Genomic DNA, 17,486 nt, shown 5'->3' with positions numbered 1-17,486 from the left:
CTCTCTACTTCGACCATCATCAGTTATTTCGCTTCCCAAATAGTCAAACACATTTACTACTTTAACTGTCTCATTTCCTAAATAATTCCCTCAGTATCACATGGTTTAATCCGACTACATTCTATTACCCTCGTTTTGCTTTTGTTGGTGTTCATCGTATGTCCCACTCCGTTCAACTGCTCTTCCAAGTCCTTTGCTGTTTCTGCCGAAATTGCAATGTCATCGGCAAATCTCTTAGTTTTTATTTCTTCTCACTGCACTTTAATTCCTACTCCAAATTTTTCTTTTGTTTCCTTTACTATTTGCTCAATATACAGACTGAGTAACATCGGGGATAGGATATAACCCTGTCTGACTCCCTTCTCGACCACTGCTCCCCTTAAGTGCCCCTCGACTTTTATAACTGCCCTCTGGTTTCTGTACAAATTGTAAATAACCTTTGCTTCCCTGCATTTTACCCCTTCCACCTTTAGAATTTGAAAGAGGTTATTCCAGTTAGCAATGTGGAAAACTTTCTCTACGTCTACAAATGCTATAAACGTAGGCTTGCCTTTCCTTAACCTACCTTCAGTGAGAAGTCGTAGGGTCAGTATTGCCTACATTTCTCGGGAATCCAAACTGACTTTCCCGGAAGTCGTCTTCTACGAGTTTTTCCATTCTTCTGTCAATGATTCGTTTTAGTATCTTGCACCCGTGACTTATTAAATTGATTTTTCGGTAATTTTTCAACCTTTCAACGTCTGCTTGCCCTGTAACTTGGATTATTATATTCTTCTTGAATTCACTTGATATGGTTGTGGAATAAAATAGATAACCAAATCACAGGTTAAAACTACACCGCTTCTAAGCAGTCACAGTGAAATAAATTCTCGAGAAATTCTTTCCATCATTCTGGTCCAACCCCTGTAAGCTGATAGAGAATAAACGAAGAGAAGAATGTGGAAAAAAATGACTGTGTAGTGGGATATTCGTAGACGAAAAAGGTTTTTAACATATCTGTCAGTCAGTGACTGTTGTATAATACAAAATTTTGAAAAACAGAGCCAGTCATTCATTAGTTGTGTTTTGTGTCATGCAGTATCCCGCTATTGTAATTACTTCATGTACGCCGTTCAGGTGTTTGTTTAATTCCCTCTCTGCAGTTACGAGAGATGTTTACAAAATAGCTTGTTTTACCAATTAGCCACCAGAAGGCGGTATTGCCTTGAAGTTGCCGTGGCGCACAAGTCACATGATGTTTCAGTTTTGTGTTGACTGTAGCAGAGGACACATGGCAGCCCCTAGTGGCTTGCACCTCTGTTGCATTTTATTTTAATTCTGACTATCTGATGCTGTCAGGTATGACAGCAGCTTTGGTATTTTTTGGTACGTTATGCTGTAACATTTTGTTTTAATTATGTCCGAAGAAGGTGTCCCTTGTGACACCGAAACCTAGGTTACAAATTAATTATGTTCGCGACTGAGGGCTGTTTTTGTCAAAATTTTCCTAGATGGATCCTTACGGCGTTTTTATGCGCTGGAGCATGGTTCCGAGGAAGCGTAGCGCAGAGGAAGAGCAAAGTGTGGGAAAGAAGTGAAGCCAGCAGGCAGCGGCTGTCGGACCGGCAGGGTACGGCTCGGCTTGGCATGTCGGCACCCCATCCCATCTGGTCCCGGCGCCGCCGCCGAAATGTATGCCGTCCGTTGGCAGCTCGCAAATAACGAATGCAGCGGCGCCGCTTCTAATTGTATGCAAAGAGCGTCCGTGACGGACACGATTTGGAGGGGCCTCTTCAATATTTTCAGCCCCGACGCGCTGCCTACAAAGGACCGCGTATTTATATTATTATAGACAAGGGCCGGGGCTGGGGGGGTCGTGCCGGGGTGTGCGCGGCGCAGCGCGGCTCCTCCTCCTTGGTCCCGTATGCAGATGCAGATGCAGAGGAACATGGCGGCGGCCGGCCGCGGTTCGCGCCCCGCGCCAGTCGACGGCTGCGTGCCGCCTGCCGCCGAGTCTCGAGTCTGCCTCCGGCTGTCCTACAGTGTCGAGTGCATCGGGGAGTCTCTGTTACCACTTCTACTGTGTCAAGTGCCTTCGGTCCAGTGACACACTCCGGAGCTGTAAAGCACCACGTTCCGTGAGGCAGTGCGGGACTGATCGGGGATCCGGTGGATACGCTCACGTAACCTCATTACAGCGGCTGCAGTGCGCCGCCTGTCATCAGGCATACGGTAGTCTAGTGTACAAGGTGAGTCGCAGCAGCTGTTAACCTCGTGCCGGCCGGAGTGGCCGTGCGGTTCTAGGCGCTACAGTCTGGAGCCGGGCGACCGCTACGGTCGCAGGTTCGAATCCTGCCTCGGGCATGGATGTGTGTGATGCCCTTATGTTAGTTAGGTTTAATTAGTTCTAAGTTCTAGGCGACTGATGACCTCAGAAGTCAAGTCGCATAGTGCTCAGAGCCATTTGAACCATTTGAATTTTGTTAACTTCGTACGTACGGTATATCACAAATAACAGTGACAACTGGCATGAGTGCAAGTTACTATTCATCTGCATCTACATCTACAGCTATATTGCTCCTCCGCAAATCACACTTAAATAAATAATTCAAGAACAGTCTTAATCGCATTTATTATTGGCTCAAATGGCTCTGAGCACTATGGGACTTAACTTCTAAGGTCATTAGTTACCTAGAACTTAGAAGTACTTAAACCTAACTAACCTAAGGACATCACACACATCCATGCCCGAGGCAGGATTCGAACCTGCGACCGCAGCGGTCGCGCGGTTCCAGACTGTAGCGCCTTTAACCGCTTGGCCACCCCAGCCGGCGAATTTATTATTGTTATAATACCGCCAACCGGGTTCAACCCGACGTAAGAGTCATCTTCCGGGCGTTTAAACTATTGGTCGACTGCTGGTGGTGTCACTCCTGTCTACATAACGGCAGGAAACTATATTATAAATTATAACAATAATAAATGCGATTAAGACTGTTCTTGAATTATTGATTAATCATACTAATCGCTGCTGCTCTCCACAACCATGTTGTCCAAAACTCACACTTAAATGCCTGGTAGAGGGTTCATCGAAACACCTTCACACTATTATTCCATAAACGTCTATATCTTTCCGTGCAAGCTCTGATTTCCATTATTTTATTATGGTAATCTTTTCTCCCTATGTAGGTCGGTATCAACTACATATTTTCGCATTCGGAGGGAAAAGTTGAAGATTAAAATTTCGTGAGAACATCCCGCCACAACAAGAAACGCCTTTGTTTTAATGATGTCCACCCGAAATCCTGTATCATGTCCCTTACACTTTCTCCCCTATTTCTCGATAATACAAAACGTGCTAGCATACTCTGAAATTTCTCGATGTAGTCCGTTGATCCTATCTGGTAAGGATTTGCGTTTTATTGGCAGGGCATTTACAAAATGTAACAGACCTACTAAAGAGACTGCCTACACTACGCTTGTTCGTCCTCTTTTAGAGTACTGCTGCGCGGTGTGGGATCCTTACCAGATAGGACTGACGGAGTACGTACAAAAAGTTCAAAGAAAGCCAGCACGTTTTGTATTATCGCGAAATATGGGAGAGAGTGTCACAGGAATGATACGGGATTTGGGCTGGACATCATTAAAAGAAAGGCGTTTTTCGTTGCGACGGAATCTTCCCACGAAATTCCAGTCACCAACTTTCTCCTCCGAATGCGAAAATATTTTGTTGACACCGACCTACACAGGGAGGAACGATCACCAAGATAAAATAAGGGAAATCAGAGCTCGTACGGAAAGATATAGGTGTTCATTCGTTCCGCGCGCTATACGAGATTGGAATAATAGAGAATTGTGAAGTTGGTTCGATGAACCCTCTGATAGGCACTTAAATGTGATTTGCAGAGTATCCATGTAGATGTAGATGTAGATCTCACAAGGCGCAGCAGTCGCCAAAAGAGGACGGACAAGCGCAGTGTAGGCATTCTCTTTAGTAGATCTGTTGCATCTTCTAAGTATTCTGCCAGTAAAACAGAGTCTTTGGTTCGCCTTCCCCACAACATTTTCTATGCTCTCTTTGCAATTTAAGTTATTCATAATTCTAATTCCCAGGTATTTAGTTGAATTTACAGTCTTTGGATTTGATTGATCCATAGTGTAACCGAAGTTTAACGGATTCCTTTTAGCATTCAAGTCGATAACCTTACACTTTTCGTTATCTAGCATCAACTGGCAATTTGCGCATCATTCAAATATCCTATAGAAATCGTTTGCAAATGGGGTTGGTAGGAAATAAATTTCCTGACGTAGTCTGCGATCGTGTGGATTTTTTTTTTTGTAAATAAAGCCGTCTACATCGCTTAGTACATTTCTTTGCTTATAGCGTCGTTTTGGATAGTGCCACCAACACGTCGAAACTGAAAACCTGTCAGACAACATTCAGCGTCAGTTGCAATAAAAGTGTCCACTTAGGCAACTGACACTGAACGTTGTTTTACGAGTTGTAGGCATTGATCTGATTGTGGCAGTAGCCGAAAAGTCATTATAAATAAAGAAATACCTTGAACAACCTGGACGGGTATTTTCGCACAAAAAGGTTGAAATAATGTGATAATAGAAGCAAATTAGCAGTTTGTGAGATAATTACGTGTGATTACGAGTCAGCACTGACTTTAGCATGAAGTATTGTCCTAGTTAGTTCAGATGTTTGTTTTGGAAACAGATGTCCATATTTACGATGTTTTAATTTTATTTACGTATCTTTCTTTATTTGTGACTAATTTTAGGGTTGCACCCCCATTTGGGAGCAATTATTCGTGTCATCGCTCAACCCGCCAGCCAAGAATCCAGTATCGTCACTAGTCATAACAAAACCGATGATTATTTGAAGTATGGGGCTACAACCGCGAAACTAGTTGCAAGAACGAAAGGTACATAAATAAAATAAGAGCAGAGAGGCTATGAAAAGCCTGTTTCCAAAACACTTTATCGGGTAGTGCTCTGCCAGAAAAATTGTCTGAGCAAAATAATATATAAGATAATGTAAAATGGAGTAGGAATGTTTAAAATAATTATCATTTACTCCTTAGTCTCTTGCACATTTTCAGGCACATGATACTTATCGATCAATCTGGGTTATCCTCTGATCCATGTAGCTATGTCAGCAACCCATCTCTTCTATTCAGAATCTCATGTCAGAGTACTGTACGAGACGGTTTGCTGACGAAACTACACAGATCTGAAAATTGTCCACAGAGTGATCGGAATATGTAATCTAATCAAAAACGTGCATCTCAGACTGAAGAATAAATGACAATAATTTAAAATATCATTCTCTTGAGGCGAATGTGTCTGCTATAGTAGTACTTTTCGGTTAAATTTCAACCTAATTGGAATAAAATTTCACTCATGCGGTGAATGTATGTTGGGGCACCGGAACGTCTTACTGTTGATGAGGACAACATCCAACGCGCCGGTATAGCCCAAGATGGAAAGGTGGAGCAGGCCATCTACCTTGGCCTCCACAATCACCTGACCTCAGTTCTCCGGATTTTTCTATCTGGGGTCATCTCAGAAAGTGCACAGCTCTCCCGCTGGTAACTTTGAAGAGATGGAGCAGAGGATCGTTCAGTACTGTCAAGATTTACGAGATGATCCAACGGTGTTTGAAAGAATTCGTGACTCGTTTTAAAAATGAGTGCGGTGTTTGATACAAGTGTGAGGACGACATGTAGAACACGTCCTGTAACAGGTACTAAAGAACGGATAATTGTAACATGAACGTTCTATAGTAGTATTGTATCTTTTGCTTAGGTAGTCCGTGGGTGACATTTCAGCGCAGTTAGAGGGGAAGTTACTTCCTTAATCGCTTAACTTGTTGTATCGATTTCGATACATAGTGGCCATTTTCAGATCTGATTAAAACATACGAACCATAATATTATGCTAACGTAAATAAGCCGAAGTGTCATCGTCAGGTAATGCAAACAGAATGGCCTAGTTTGCATAATACTACTAGTTGAGCTGGACGATGCCTAGCTTTTTTTTATATCGCTTGCCAGTGGACGTTGGACTTATTTACACTGCGATAATTCGTATGTTCTAATGAGGCCTGAAAATGGCCACTGTGAACTGAAATGTATCGACTACTTTTTCGATCATCGAATGACATTAAAGAAACAAATTCTGTGCTTCCTCGGTCGCAGTCTTTCTTTGCGACGATGTGGTACTTCGTAAAAATAGATTCGGGAAGTAACCTAAAAGTTTCCATTTTAAATACATTAATGTTTCATGCTGAGGTCATTGGTTGTTCGTAACCACATATTCGCAGCTACCCCGTAAATAAATCGTTTGCAGAGTCATAGCTTCCGTTATCCTTATCAGCTTTCGCTCTTAACCATGATGCACCCTGTATTTCCGGAAGAGCTGAAGACACCGAAACAAGGTCTTCGACAACTACGCAAAAGGCTGGGTGAGTTGAGGCGTGGTCAACGGTTTTAAGGTTTTAGCCATCTAGGTAGAGAAGCAACTACAATTTGTTTCGTTGCTATTATGTACGTTTTCGCAAAAATAGGTGGGACCTGTGGTGAATCTGATGCCCTAAACGGCTAGCGCTGTGTCATTGGGTCCTGCTTTGCCACGTAAACTTCGGTTAACGGAGCGCAGACTGCGGTGTTTCCGCAGCCTTAGCCTTTACATTCGTAACATTTTCCACTTTGTTATACGAGGTTTTTCACTGCACATCAGAACGAGCGACGCATTACCGTACTCCCTTTGCCAACAATTCTTGCTTGATGGAAAAGTAAGTCTCCATCGCCGCTTTCTTATTAAGCTACGAGGTCTGTCTACATCTTGGTTGATAAAGTAAATGTTGCAAGTACGAATCAGGCAATGAAATACAAAATGTGCGTACAATAATACTTACGAAACCGTGTCTCGGTGTATTCTACGGATGCAGAAATATGAGAAGACGTTTATTGTTTTGGTAGCTCACCCAGAACGTAGAGTTATAAGAACTTACGTTCAGCAACGTCAGCACCGTGCTACGTTATTAATGTCCAGTTTGTGCAATCTGATGGTATCAGAAAATAATTAATGGAGCCCATATACATAGAAAGTTGTACCTTAGATTTTCAGCTAAACTGGGTCACGCTGCGTCTCCATCGTCACCAGTGACAACTAACTTAATTCTGTCTCCTATAAAAGTGATTTATGCGACTGATTTCCACCGTAATTCATGACTCGATTGTTGCTTAGTCTTTCAACTTCATACGACTGATTTCCACCGTAATTCATGACTCGATCGTTGCTTAGTCTTTCAACGTTAGTTTCCGTCACTTCATTTACGGTCACGAAAGATGCACGTAAAAGCGGACAGGACTTTTAACTTACTCTGACATACCAGCGCTTGTATTTGTTTGGTTTTTCTTTACTAATGGGCTCTCTACATCGTAACCGGCATAAGCCAGGAGTCTTCGGATAAATAATGTCTGCGTGATTCGTGTTTTGACAACTTTCGTGGATAAGCAGTGTAGTGGCAAAGAAGCAGCTTTAGTGCAATTGTTCACATTGTTCTGTGTCGTTCCTTAGAGCTGTATTTAAGAATCGGAAAAGCCATTTCACCTTTACAACAAATGTTTAAGTGTTCATTAACCATGGAAGCCGGTTTACATAGATTGTTGCTCCAAAGAAGAACGAAACGTTGTTTCCAACACAGCACGAAGCAAATGCTGCTTATTTACTTCCCTTTCACGCAGCCCTTCTCTGTGATAGGACTAAAGGAATACTGACCGAGTTGTAGGATACTGCCTCCCCCCTCTCTCACTGTCTCTCGACCTTGAGCGTCGTGTCTCGTGTAGCTGTGATGTTATGGTTTCTGTAGTTTCATCTTTACTCTAAGTTTATAAGTTAACATTGTTGATGCGGCTGGTCCCAGCGGAGGTTCGAGTCCTCCCTCGGGCATGGGTGTGTGTGTTTGTCCTTAGGATAAATTAGGTTAAGTAGTTTGTAAGCTTAGGGACTGATGACCTTAGCAGTTAAGTCCCATAAGATTTCACACACATTTGAATTTTTGAACATTGTTCATGCAGTCATCTCTGCATGTAGCGGTCTTTTAATTCTATCGTTTCATTCGATATGAAACAAGTAGTTTTGACAAGAGGCAGCCGGCATTATATTTTGTCCATCTTACACCTAGCAGTTTTATCGTCCCGCACTGTGTTTTTTCAAGCTCTTTATTTTGTGCAGAATGGTCCTTCTGTCAAAATTCATACTTTTTGGAGTGGAGAATAGTGGGTGTCACTATTAAGCAATGTATGAAGTGACATCGTGAGTTTGGATTAACTAAAAATACTCCGTAACATATATCTTATGTTTTCCATATTGTAAACTTTTGTTACAAGAGATTATAATAAATATTTGTGATTTTCTGTTGCTTTAGAATTTAGGGTACGTAAGGGTATATTTAATATATAATTTTCAATATGCTTTTTTCATATTGTGTAAATTTAATGTACAACAGTGTCCGAAAGCGATATTTAGACTTGACTCTGAGGCGAACATCATTTGTTAACATTGCAGATGGCAGAAGGTCACACGGTTAATCTATATACCATTGTCAGTTGATTCCCATATAATGAGGAATTCCTCAGTATCGAAACGCAAGGAAAACGCAAAGTCGTAAGTGAGCGCAGAAACGCAGTGTGGAGAACTCCTTAATAGTCCGCTGTAGCATCTTACTTTTGGTCTTTTCTTATACCACGATGTTCCCGTGTCCATACTGCTTCGGAAACGCGCCTTTCATTGTTGCTGGTCCGGAATGTGTGTCCTTATCTCATTCTGTCATGAGTTTGTTGCATGCATTGATGATACTGATGGCCTAATATTCGCTTCGTTTTAAATGAAACAACAATTTCACTGTTACCAGTCACCGTTTTATTTATTTCCACGACGCGTTTCGAAGGTTTAAACCTCCATCATCGGGTGGGTTTACATTAGTAAGTATTACACAAATGTAATACTTACTAATGTAAACCCACCCGATGATGGAGGTTTAAACCTTCGAAACGCGTCGTGGAAATAAATAAAACGGTGACTGGTAACAGTGAAATTGTTGTTTCATTTAAAACGAAGCGAATATTAGGCCATCAGTATCATCAATGCATGCAACAAACTCATGACAGAATGAGATAAGGACACACATTCCGGACCAGCAACAATGAAAGGCGCGTTTCCGAAGCAGTATGGACACGGGAACATCGTGGTATAAGAAAAGACCAAAAGTAAGATGCTACAGCGGACTATTAAGGAGTTCTCCACACTGCGTTTCTGCGCTCACTTACGACTTTGCGTTTTCCTTGCGTTTCGATACTGAGGAATTCCTCATTATATGGGAATCAACTGACAATGGTATATAGATTAACCGTGTGACCTTCTGCCATCTGCAATGTTAACAAATGATGTTCGCCTCAGAGTCAAGTCTAAATATCGCTTTCGGACACTGTTGTACATTAAATTTACACAATATGAAAAAAGCATATTGAAAATTATATATTAAATATACCCTTACGTACCCTAAATTCTAAAGCAACAGAAAATCACAAATATTTATTATAATCTCTTGTAACAAAAGTTGTAACAAAAGTTGTAACAAGGTTTAAACCTTCGAAACGCGTCGTGGAAATAAATAAAACGGTGACTGGTAACAGTGAAATTGTTGTTTCATTTAATGTCAGTAACAGTCACGGTAAAGCCTAACCTAAAAATGTTCGCTTCGTTTTATTAAGAAGTTGAATTATTTTCGTTGTCTTCAACTGAAGTGCTTTATATTACCGTATTCACCCGTTTGGCGTACACATACTGTTTAAAACCATGCAGTTTCAGTGATGATTCTTAATTATTCCACAAACAATTTACATTCTATAATAAGGAGAAAAATTTGGGCCTAACGCCCCGTCGACGTAAGCAGTACAACTTCATAGATACGTTAAAGTCCGAGTCAAGAAGTGAGCAGTTACGAAATGGGTTGCTTACTTTCACGTAATTTTCTGGGCCTAACGACCCGTCAACGTAAGCAGTACAACCCGATGGATATGTTACAATAAGAGTCAACCAGTGGGCAGTTACGAAATGGGTTGCTTACTTTTAAGTAATGTTCTGCACGAGATGTCAGCGTCGAATTAGAAGTTGTGGCTATATGCTTATACCCCAGGTTTTTATACTGTCTCACTGATGGGCGGTTAGAACTCATGTGTGATTAATATAGCCCCTCAGATAGCATTGTCGTTCTACAATGATGAAGAGAAGCTCGCGCGTGCACGTTCCTTTTTGTGAACTTAAAATCATCTGGTCTCGATTTGCATCTTGTATCCTTGTTTGCACAGTCGCTTTCGTGCGGAACCATTACAGCCAACGAAAACGCCGCACTCGGCAAGAACTTGGTATTACACGAAACCAGTTCTCTTCCCTCCTAGTAATACTTACAAAACAGTTACATCTATCTCTTTGGTCGTGTCTGTTTTCTGTCCCGAAAATTGATGGAATTAAGGAGGCACTGATTACTTAGTTTCCCTCTCCCATTCCAGTTACCGCATTCCACTCCAAAACGACTGTCGTCTTTAACGGCGGCCGGAGCAGAAGAAAAAAGAAAAGAAAAAGGTACGAAACCGATTAGGAAATCCAATTCGGTAGCACTCGTTCGCCGGAAATTGCGTTAAGAAGTTGCAAATTACGTGTAAGAAGTTTTAATTTCGTATTTTGTGCTGATGCAGTGGAGAGACGCTACCGGAGTTGTAACTTGCCTGTGGGAGGAGAGAGGAAAGTCTATTTCAGATGCGTAACTCTCGCGCTCGGTCCAGCTGACGTCAGTGCATGATCAGCGGCCGCTGTTTTGTGTTTCCATGGCGGCCGGCGCGTTCTTCCGGAAAAAGTAAATTCGCCCTCTCACCCCACTGCAGCAGAGGAAAGACAGGTGAAATCAGCGGTTCGTCGCACCGTACATATCAACAAACGATTTTATTTCATTATTAGTTTATGGAAGCCTTTTGAGCCCACAGAAGCACAATTTGTCGGAATTACACTAGTAGTTACAATTATGAGTTTCATCATTGGATGAACTGTACATAACATAAGAATATTAAAACCTGCAGATTCCTCTCTAAAGCCTTGTTACTGTCAGGCGAGTGTTAAATCGCAGCCATGTGGTAGGCTTGTGTGTCAGTTATTACAAGACTAAAGAGTTTAGATCGATCCCTGCTAAACCCCAGGAAATTTATCTGGCCCTTAACTTTCCATCACTGAAAAAGAAACCATTTCACAACTGATGATTGCTGCAGTAAGCGCGTTTGTTCATTGCATCGAACATTAATGCAGAATTAACACATAGATATGCTGCTATTCTGCATGACATGGCAGCAGATGTAGTGGTAGCTCCAGTAACGTTCTTTGAATTATATTAGTATAGATTATATACATTGTGTCCACAGCAGCAGTGTTATCGGCTAGCCTTCTGATAACATACGTATACCAAAAAAAAAAAGTCATCTACCACCCCCCCCCCTCCCCTCCCTCGCCCACACACACACACACACACACACTTCTTCCTCCAACTCCTATTTCTTCCACTTTAATAATCGCATATCACCTTTGTTCTTCCATTATCTATTCCTTTTAGATGATGTACACTGGCTTACTACTATCGATACTCTATAGTTTCTCTTTCAGAAGAAATGCAGTTGCTTGTGTATATTCGTGCCTGTTTGCGAGTGTTTCGTGTGCGTGTGTGTTTAGCGAGGATGTGGATGCAAATTTCGAAACAAACATTCCTTATTTACCGACGATAACAATTATAAACTGTAAACCGTTCTTCGTTAATGTGTAATGAGTTGACAGAGATTTTTGTGAGGTTATGAGTTATATAATGCATTAATAGGAACTTAATGTACAAATTTAGGAACAGGAAAAACGGGAAAGGTTTAGGATTTTTCTTGGTCACTTGTGGTTTCGACGATGGCATTGTATTCTGAAAACATCAGTAGTCTCGCAACTATTCGTAAATTGTCGATCTAAATATGTCTGCATTAGCAGACCCTCTTTCTTGTTCCCAATTTCTGTTATACTCACGTAACATAAACCACGCAGTCAAGCAATTAATCTATGAGGACAGTTTCACACTATAGATATGTCTGTGGCAGACGTATATAAACAGAATCTTCGTAATGAAGGTACAATCTATACGTGAACACCGCACGTTCTGTAACTACCAGAAAAATCTGCAGTACTAGCAGGTGAATAATCGTTTTCTAGGTTTTTGTAATGAGACGTATTCTTTATTTGAAGTATTTAATAGTGCATTTATAACTTCCCAATGATATGAGCCCCAGATTTCCACATTAAAACTAGAGCGGATCAAGCATATTATTTTTCAAGTCAATACCCCTTATTCTCAAAAATGGCTCTGAGCACTATGGGACTTAACATCTGAGGTCATCAGTCCCCTAGAACTTAGAACTACTGAAACCTAACTACCCTAAGGACATCACACACATCCATCTCCGAGGCAGGATTCGAACCTGTGACCATAGCGATCGCGCGGTTCCAGACTGAAGCGCCTAGAGCCGCTCGGCCACACCCGCCGGCCCCTTTTTCTCAGCACATACTAATCGTGCAGGAATGAAAGAAGTATCTATGGAATATTTCTTTTTCTTTAACCTACTTCTGTCATTGTATGCCGATTTTGAGCTAAAACATACTACCTGTGGAAAATTTAAACATAAAAGAGACTGTGAACTGTCACAGGCCAAAGGGCATCATGAACGCCCAGCTTGACTTTTCTAAAAGACTATATTTTTCGAAACGACAAAAACATCTATCGCTGTCACCTTGAATTGTGTTTTACCTACTGCTGCTACAGCCAAACGTGGTTACTCTAACTGAACATGTTCGTCGAGTTAAATTTATAGGTAAAAGTAAATGTCGTGTGACTAGGGCCACCCGTTGGGTAGACCGTTCCCGGGTGCAAGTCTTTCGATTTGACGGCACTTCGGCGCCTTACGCGTCGATTGAGATGAAATGATGATGATTCAGACAACAAAACACCCAGCCCCTGAGCGGAGAAAGTTTCTGACCGAGCCAGGAATCGAACCCGGGCCCGTAGGATTGACATCCTGTCGCGCTGACCACTCAGCTACTGGGGGCGGAAAAGTTATACGTTATGTGACCCTAATTACAGTCGTACAAGAAGGGACAAACATTCCTTATGCAAAACAAATTTTTGGACACATGAAAGTGTATATACAAGGATGTATCATAAATTATTTATTATCATTTCATGTCGTTCGGTTCATTGGAGAATTGGAAATTTATAGGACCAAACTGCTGAGGTCATCGGTCCCTTACACTCTACTTAATCTAACTTATGCTATGGACAACACACACACCCATGGCCGAGGGAGGACTCGAATCTCCGACGGGGGGAGCAGCGCGGACCGTGACAAGGTGCCTCTGATCGCGCGGCTACCCCGCGCAGCGTTCTGTTCATTTTTAAAGACGTTTCCTCTTCGTTCTCACAACTACACTCATCCCAACGACTACACTTATTCCAAACACTGTCATTATTTGAAGCTATAACAGTGCAAAAGTTTAGCATGGGTCTCCTGAAGGGAACAGTTTCTTTGAAATAGAAGAACGTTGTATTTCAGTACCCAAGAGTTAATGATAAATAGTTCTTTATTCACACTCTCTTTCAATCTTCAGGTGTCTTACAGCTGGTAACAGATTACGCGCCAATATTAAACCTGTGACGCCACATAACATAAAAGCCATCGATCGTTAAGTGTTTATCATCGTCCACCCTTACGCTTGTGGGCACTCTGGATACTGTGACCACACTGCTGATACCTGATACGGACTGGTTTGATGCAGCTCTCCGCGCTAGACTCGCCTGAGACAGTCTCCCCGTCTCTGTAAGACCACATCCACTCGCCCCTACTTACTGCAGGCAAGCCTTGGTCTCCCTTTACAGTCTGTACACCGCCCCCTCGACTTCCCTCCGTTATCAAACTGACTACGCCTTGATGCCTCAGGATGCGTCCTACCAACTTTTCCTACCTTTTGCTCACGTTGTGCCAGAAATTTCTTTTTTCACCAATTCCATTTAACACCTCTTCATTAGCTAGCGCCACATTTCAAAAGTCTCTATCCTCTTCTTGTCTGAACTATTCTTCCCCCACGTTTAACTTCTGTACAAGGCTGCACTGCAGACTTAGTACCTTGCAAGAACCCCCCACTCGTACTAAACCTCCAGATACGTCTCAGTTTAGCCGGTGAGTCCGTAGATGGTGGTATAGGGGGCGTACAGTATAACTGAACATGCTTTCCCATCCGAATTTTGTGATAATTAAACCAGTCCGTCCTTGAACTGATTTACTGAACCGCCGAGTAAGAATTCTTCCTACCTGTTACTTGGAGATGCTCTCGTAGTTTTATGACCCCTTACAGAGTTGTAACAGCGCCGTCGGATTCTGAAAGAGAATACTACTGTCTATGTTTTCTGTAATGACATGGGAAGAAGATTTTTTGTGCGAATAATTTTTATACAGGATATCATTAGGGTGCGTTTATTTGAGATACACCCTAGAATGAACTAGTTCACACTGATTATAAGCTAACTATTAACGGTGCAAGAGCGTGATCTACGACATTACTAAATCGAGAGCCATCCCATCAACGACTGCCGAGTGTAGTGCACAGTCTGTAAGTTAAGCGTGCAATTGGTACAGTTCATATAAGATCGTACGTCTTCGTTAATGCCAAATTTATTCATTTATGTATCATTATTATCGTTTCCTGGCATTGTAATACTACTAAAAGATAGTATTTATGACCCACAGATTTCTCCTAGTGTCTAAATGGCAAAAGGAAACTTTTGTCAGAAAATATTTGTTAATAACGGTCATTTGATTCACGCCAGAGTACATGTACTTTCCGACGTCTCTCTTTGATGACGTCACGAGTGATTTCTACATCGGCACCTCATTCCACTGGCTCTGAAAACGTGAGATGGCCAACCGCCTCTGCTAGCGAGCGCGGGAACCTATCGCTCGCCCCTTGCTCCGTACGTAATGCAGCGCTGATACAGTCACTTCACTTAAGTGAGATAGCAAAACTAGATATAAAGTAAAATGTGATCTCGTCTCCGAATAAGGGGTACCTTACAACCTTCAGAAACGGCTTCCTAAAATTTAAATTTATGTTAGACGTTTACAAATTTCTCGTTTTCAGAAAGACTCTTCTAGCTGTTGCTATTCTGTATTTTACATCCTCTTCACTTTCACCAACAAGACTTACTTTGCTGCCCAAATAATGACACCCATCTACAGATTTCTAGTTTCTGATTTCGTAATCTAATCACCATCATCCGATTGAATTCATTGAAAACAGATGCAGCAGCAGCTCGATTTTTCTTTTCAAACACCATCGCTGGCTTCACCCACCAAGGCCATGAGTCTAGCGCCATGCGAGTACACAGAGCGTGTCTGCATACCTGCAAGACACTAGGCTCGTAAACATTTGAAAATGGCCTTGGTGGCTGAAGCTGGCCGTGGCGTCTGATAACAAAACTGCATCTACACTACTGGCCATTAAAATTGCTACACCAAGAAGAAATGCAGATGATAAACGGATATTCATTGGACAAATATATTATACTAGAACTGACATGTGATTACATTTTCACGCAATTTGGGTGCATAGATCCTGAGAAATCAGTACCCGGAACAACCACCTCTGGCCGTAATAACGGCCTTGATACGCCTGGGCATTGAGTCAAACAGAGTTTGGATGGCGTGTACAGCTACAGCTGCCCATCCAGTTCAACACGATACCACAGTTCATCAAGAGTAGTGAGTGGCGTATTGTGACGAGCCAGTTGCTCAGCCACCATTGACCAGACATTTTCAGTTGGTGAGAGATCTGGAGAATGTGCTCGCCAGGGCAGCAGTCGAACATTTTCTGTATCCAGAAAGGCCCGTATAGGACCTGCAACATGCGGTCGTGCATTATCCTGCTGAAATGTAGGGTTTCGCAGGGATCGAGTGAAGGGTAGAGCCACGGGTCGTAACACATCTCAAATGTAACGTCCACTGTTCAAAGTGCCTTCAATACGAACAAGAGGTGACCGAGACGTGTAACCAATGGCACCTCATTCCATCACGGCGGGTGATACGCCAGTATGGCGATGACGAATACACACTTCCAAATGGTTCAAATGGCTCTGAGCACTATGGGACTTAACATCTATGGTCATCAGTCCCCTAGAGCTTAGAACTACTTAAACCTAACTAACCTTAGGACATCATACAACACCCAGTCATCACGAGGCAGAGAAAATCCCTGACCCCGCCGGGAATCGAACCCGGGAACCCGGGCGCGGGAAGCGAGAACGCTACCGCACGACCACGAGCTGCGGGCACACACTTCCAATGTGCGTTCACGGCGATGTCGCCAAACACGGATGCCACTATCGTGATGCTGTAAACAGAACCTGGATTCATCCAAAAAAATGGCGTTTTGCCATTCGTGTATCCAGGTTCGTCGTTGAGTACACCATCGCAGGCGCTCCTGTTCGTGATGCAGCGTCAAGGGTAACTGCAGCCATGGTCTCCAAGCTGATAGTCCATTCTGCTGCAAACGTCATCGAACTGTTCGTCCAAATGGTTGTTGTCTTGCAAACGTCCCCATCTGTTGACTCAGGGATCGAGACGTGGCTGCACGATCCGTTACAGCCATGCGGAGAAGGTGCCTGTCATCTCGACCGCTAGTGATACGAGGCCGTTGGGATCCAGCACGGCGTTCCGTATTACCCTCCTGAACCCACCGATTCCATATTCTGCTAACAGTTATTGGATCTCGACCAACGCGAGCAGCAATGTCGCGATACGATAAACCGCAATCGCGATAGGCTACAAACCGACCTTTATCAAAGTCGGAAACGTGATGGTACGCATTTCTCCTCCTTACACGGGGCATCACAACAACGTTTCACCAGGCAACGGCGGTCAACTGCTGTTTGTGTATGAGAAATCGGTTGGAAACTCTCCTCATGTGAGCACGTTGTAGGTGTCGCCACCGGCGCCAAGCTTGTGTGAATGGTCTGAAAAGCTAATCATTTGCATATCACAGCATCTCCATCCTGTCGTTTAAATCTCGCGTCTGTAGCACGTCATCTTCGTAGTGTAACAATTTTAATGGGCAGTAGTGTAATAAATAAATAACTGGTGAGATCTGGACTGGCTGTTTGCGTTAATAAAATGCATCTGGTGCCGTTATTTGTTTCCATATAACTAGTACAGTCACGGACCCTGGATCATCATGTCCAACGTGCTTGATAAAAAATTGATATAAGTCTGTTATATTCCATTACCCCTCTTTTACTGCAGTTGATTATTAGCTTGGCTTAAGAAACGGAATAAAAGGAAACTGCAACATTATCATGTAAGGCGGTATCGGAG

The 17,486-nt window shown here is 42.6% G+C and overlaps 1 protein-coding gene across 1 annotated transcript in view; it reads right to left on the bottom strand.

The window, feature by feature from the left end:
* Positions 1-1,509: 1,509 nt before the first annotated feature.
* Positions 1,510-17,486, bottom strand: part of LOC124788674 — a 67,793-nt gene continuing 51,816 nt past the window's right edge. Inside the window, exon 4 of the mRNA XM_047255956.1 lies at positions 1,510-1,799. Within this exon, the coding sequence (XP_047111912.1) occupies positions 1,510-1,799 (290 nt within the window). The remainder of the gene's footprint in view (positions 1,800-17,486) is intronic.

Source organism: Schistocerca piceifrons, chromosome 3, assembly GCF_021461385.2.
Source record: "Schistocerca piceifrons isolate TAMUIC-IGC-003096 chromosome 3, iqSchPice1.1, whole genome shotgun sequence".
Taxonomy (NCBI): domain Eukaryota; kingdom Metazoa; phylum Arthropoda; class Insecta; order Orthoptera; family Acrididae; genus Schistocerca; species Schistocerca piceifrons.
The sequence above is the reverse complement of the archived record's forward strand: the minus strand, read 5'-3'. Positions and strand labels throughout refer to the sequence as shown.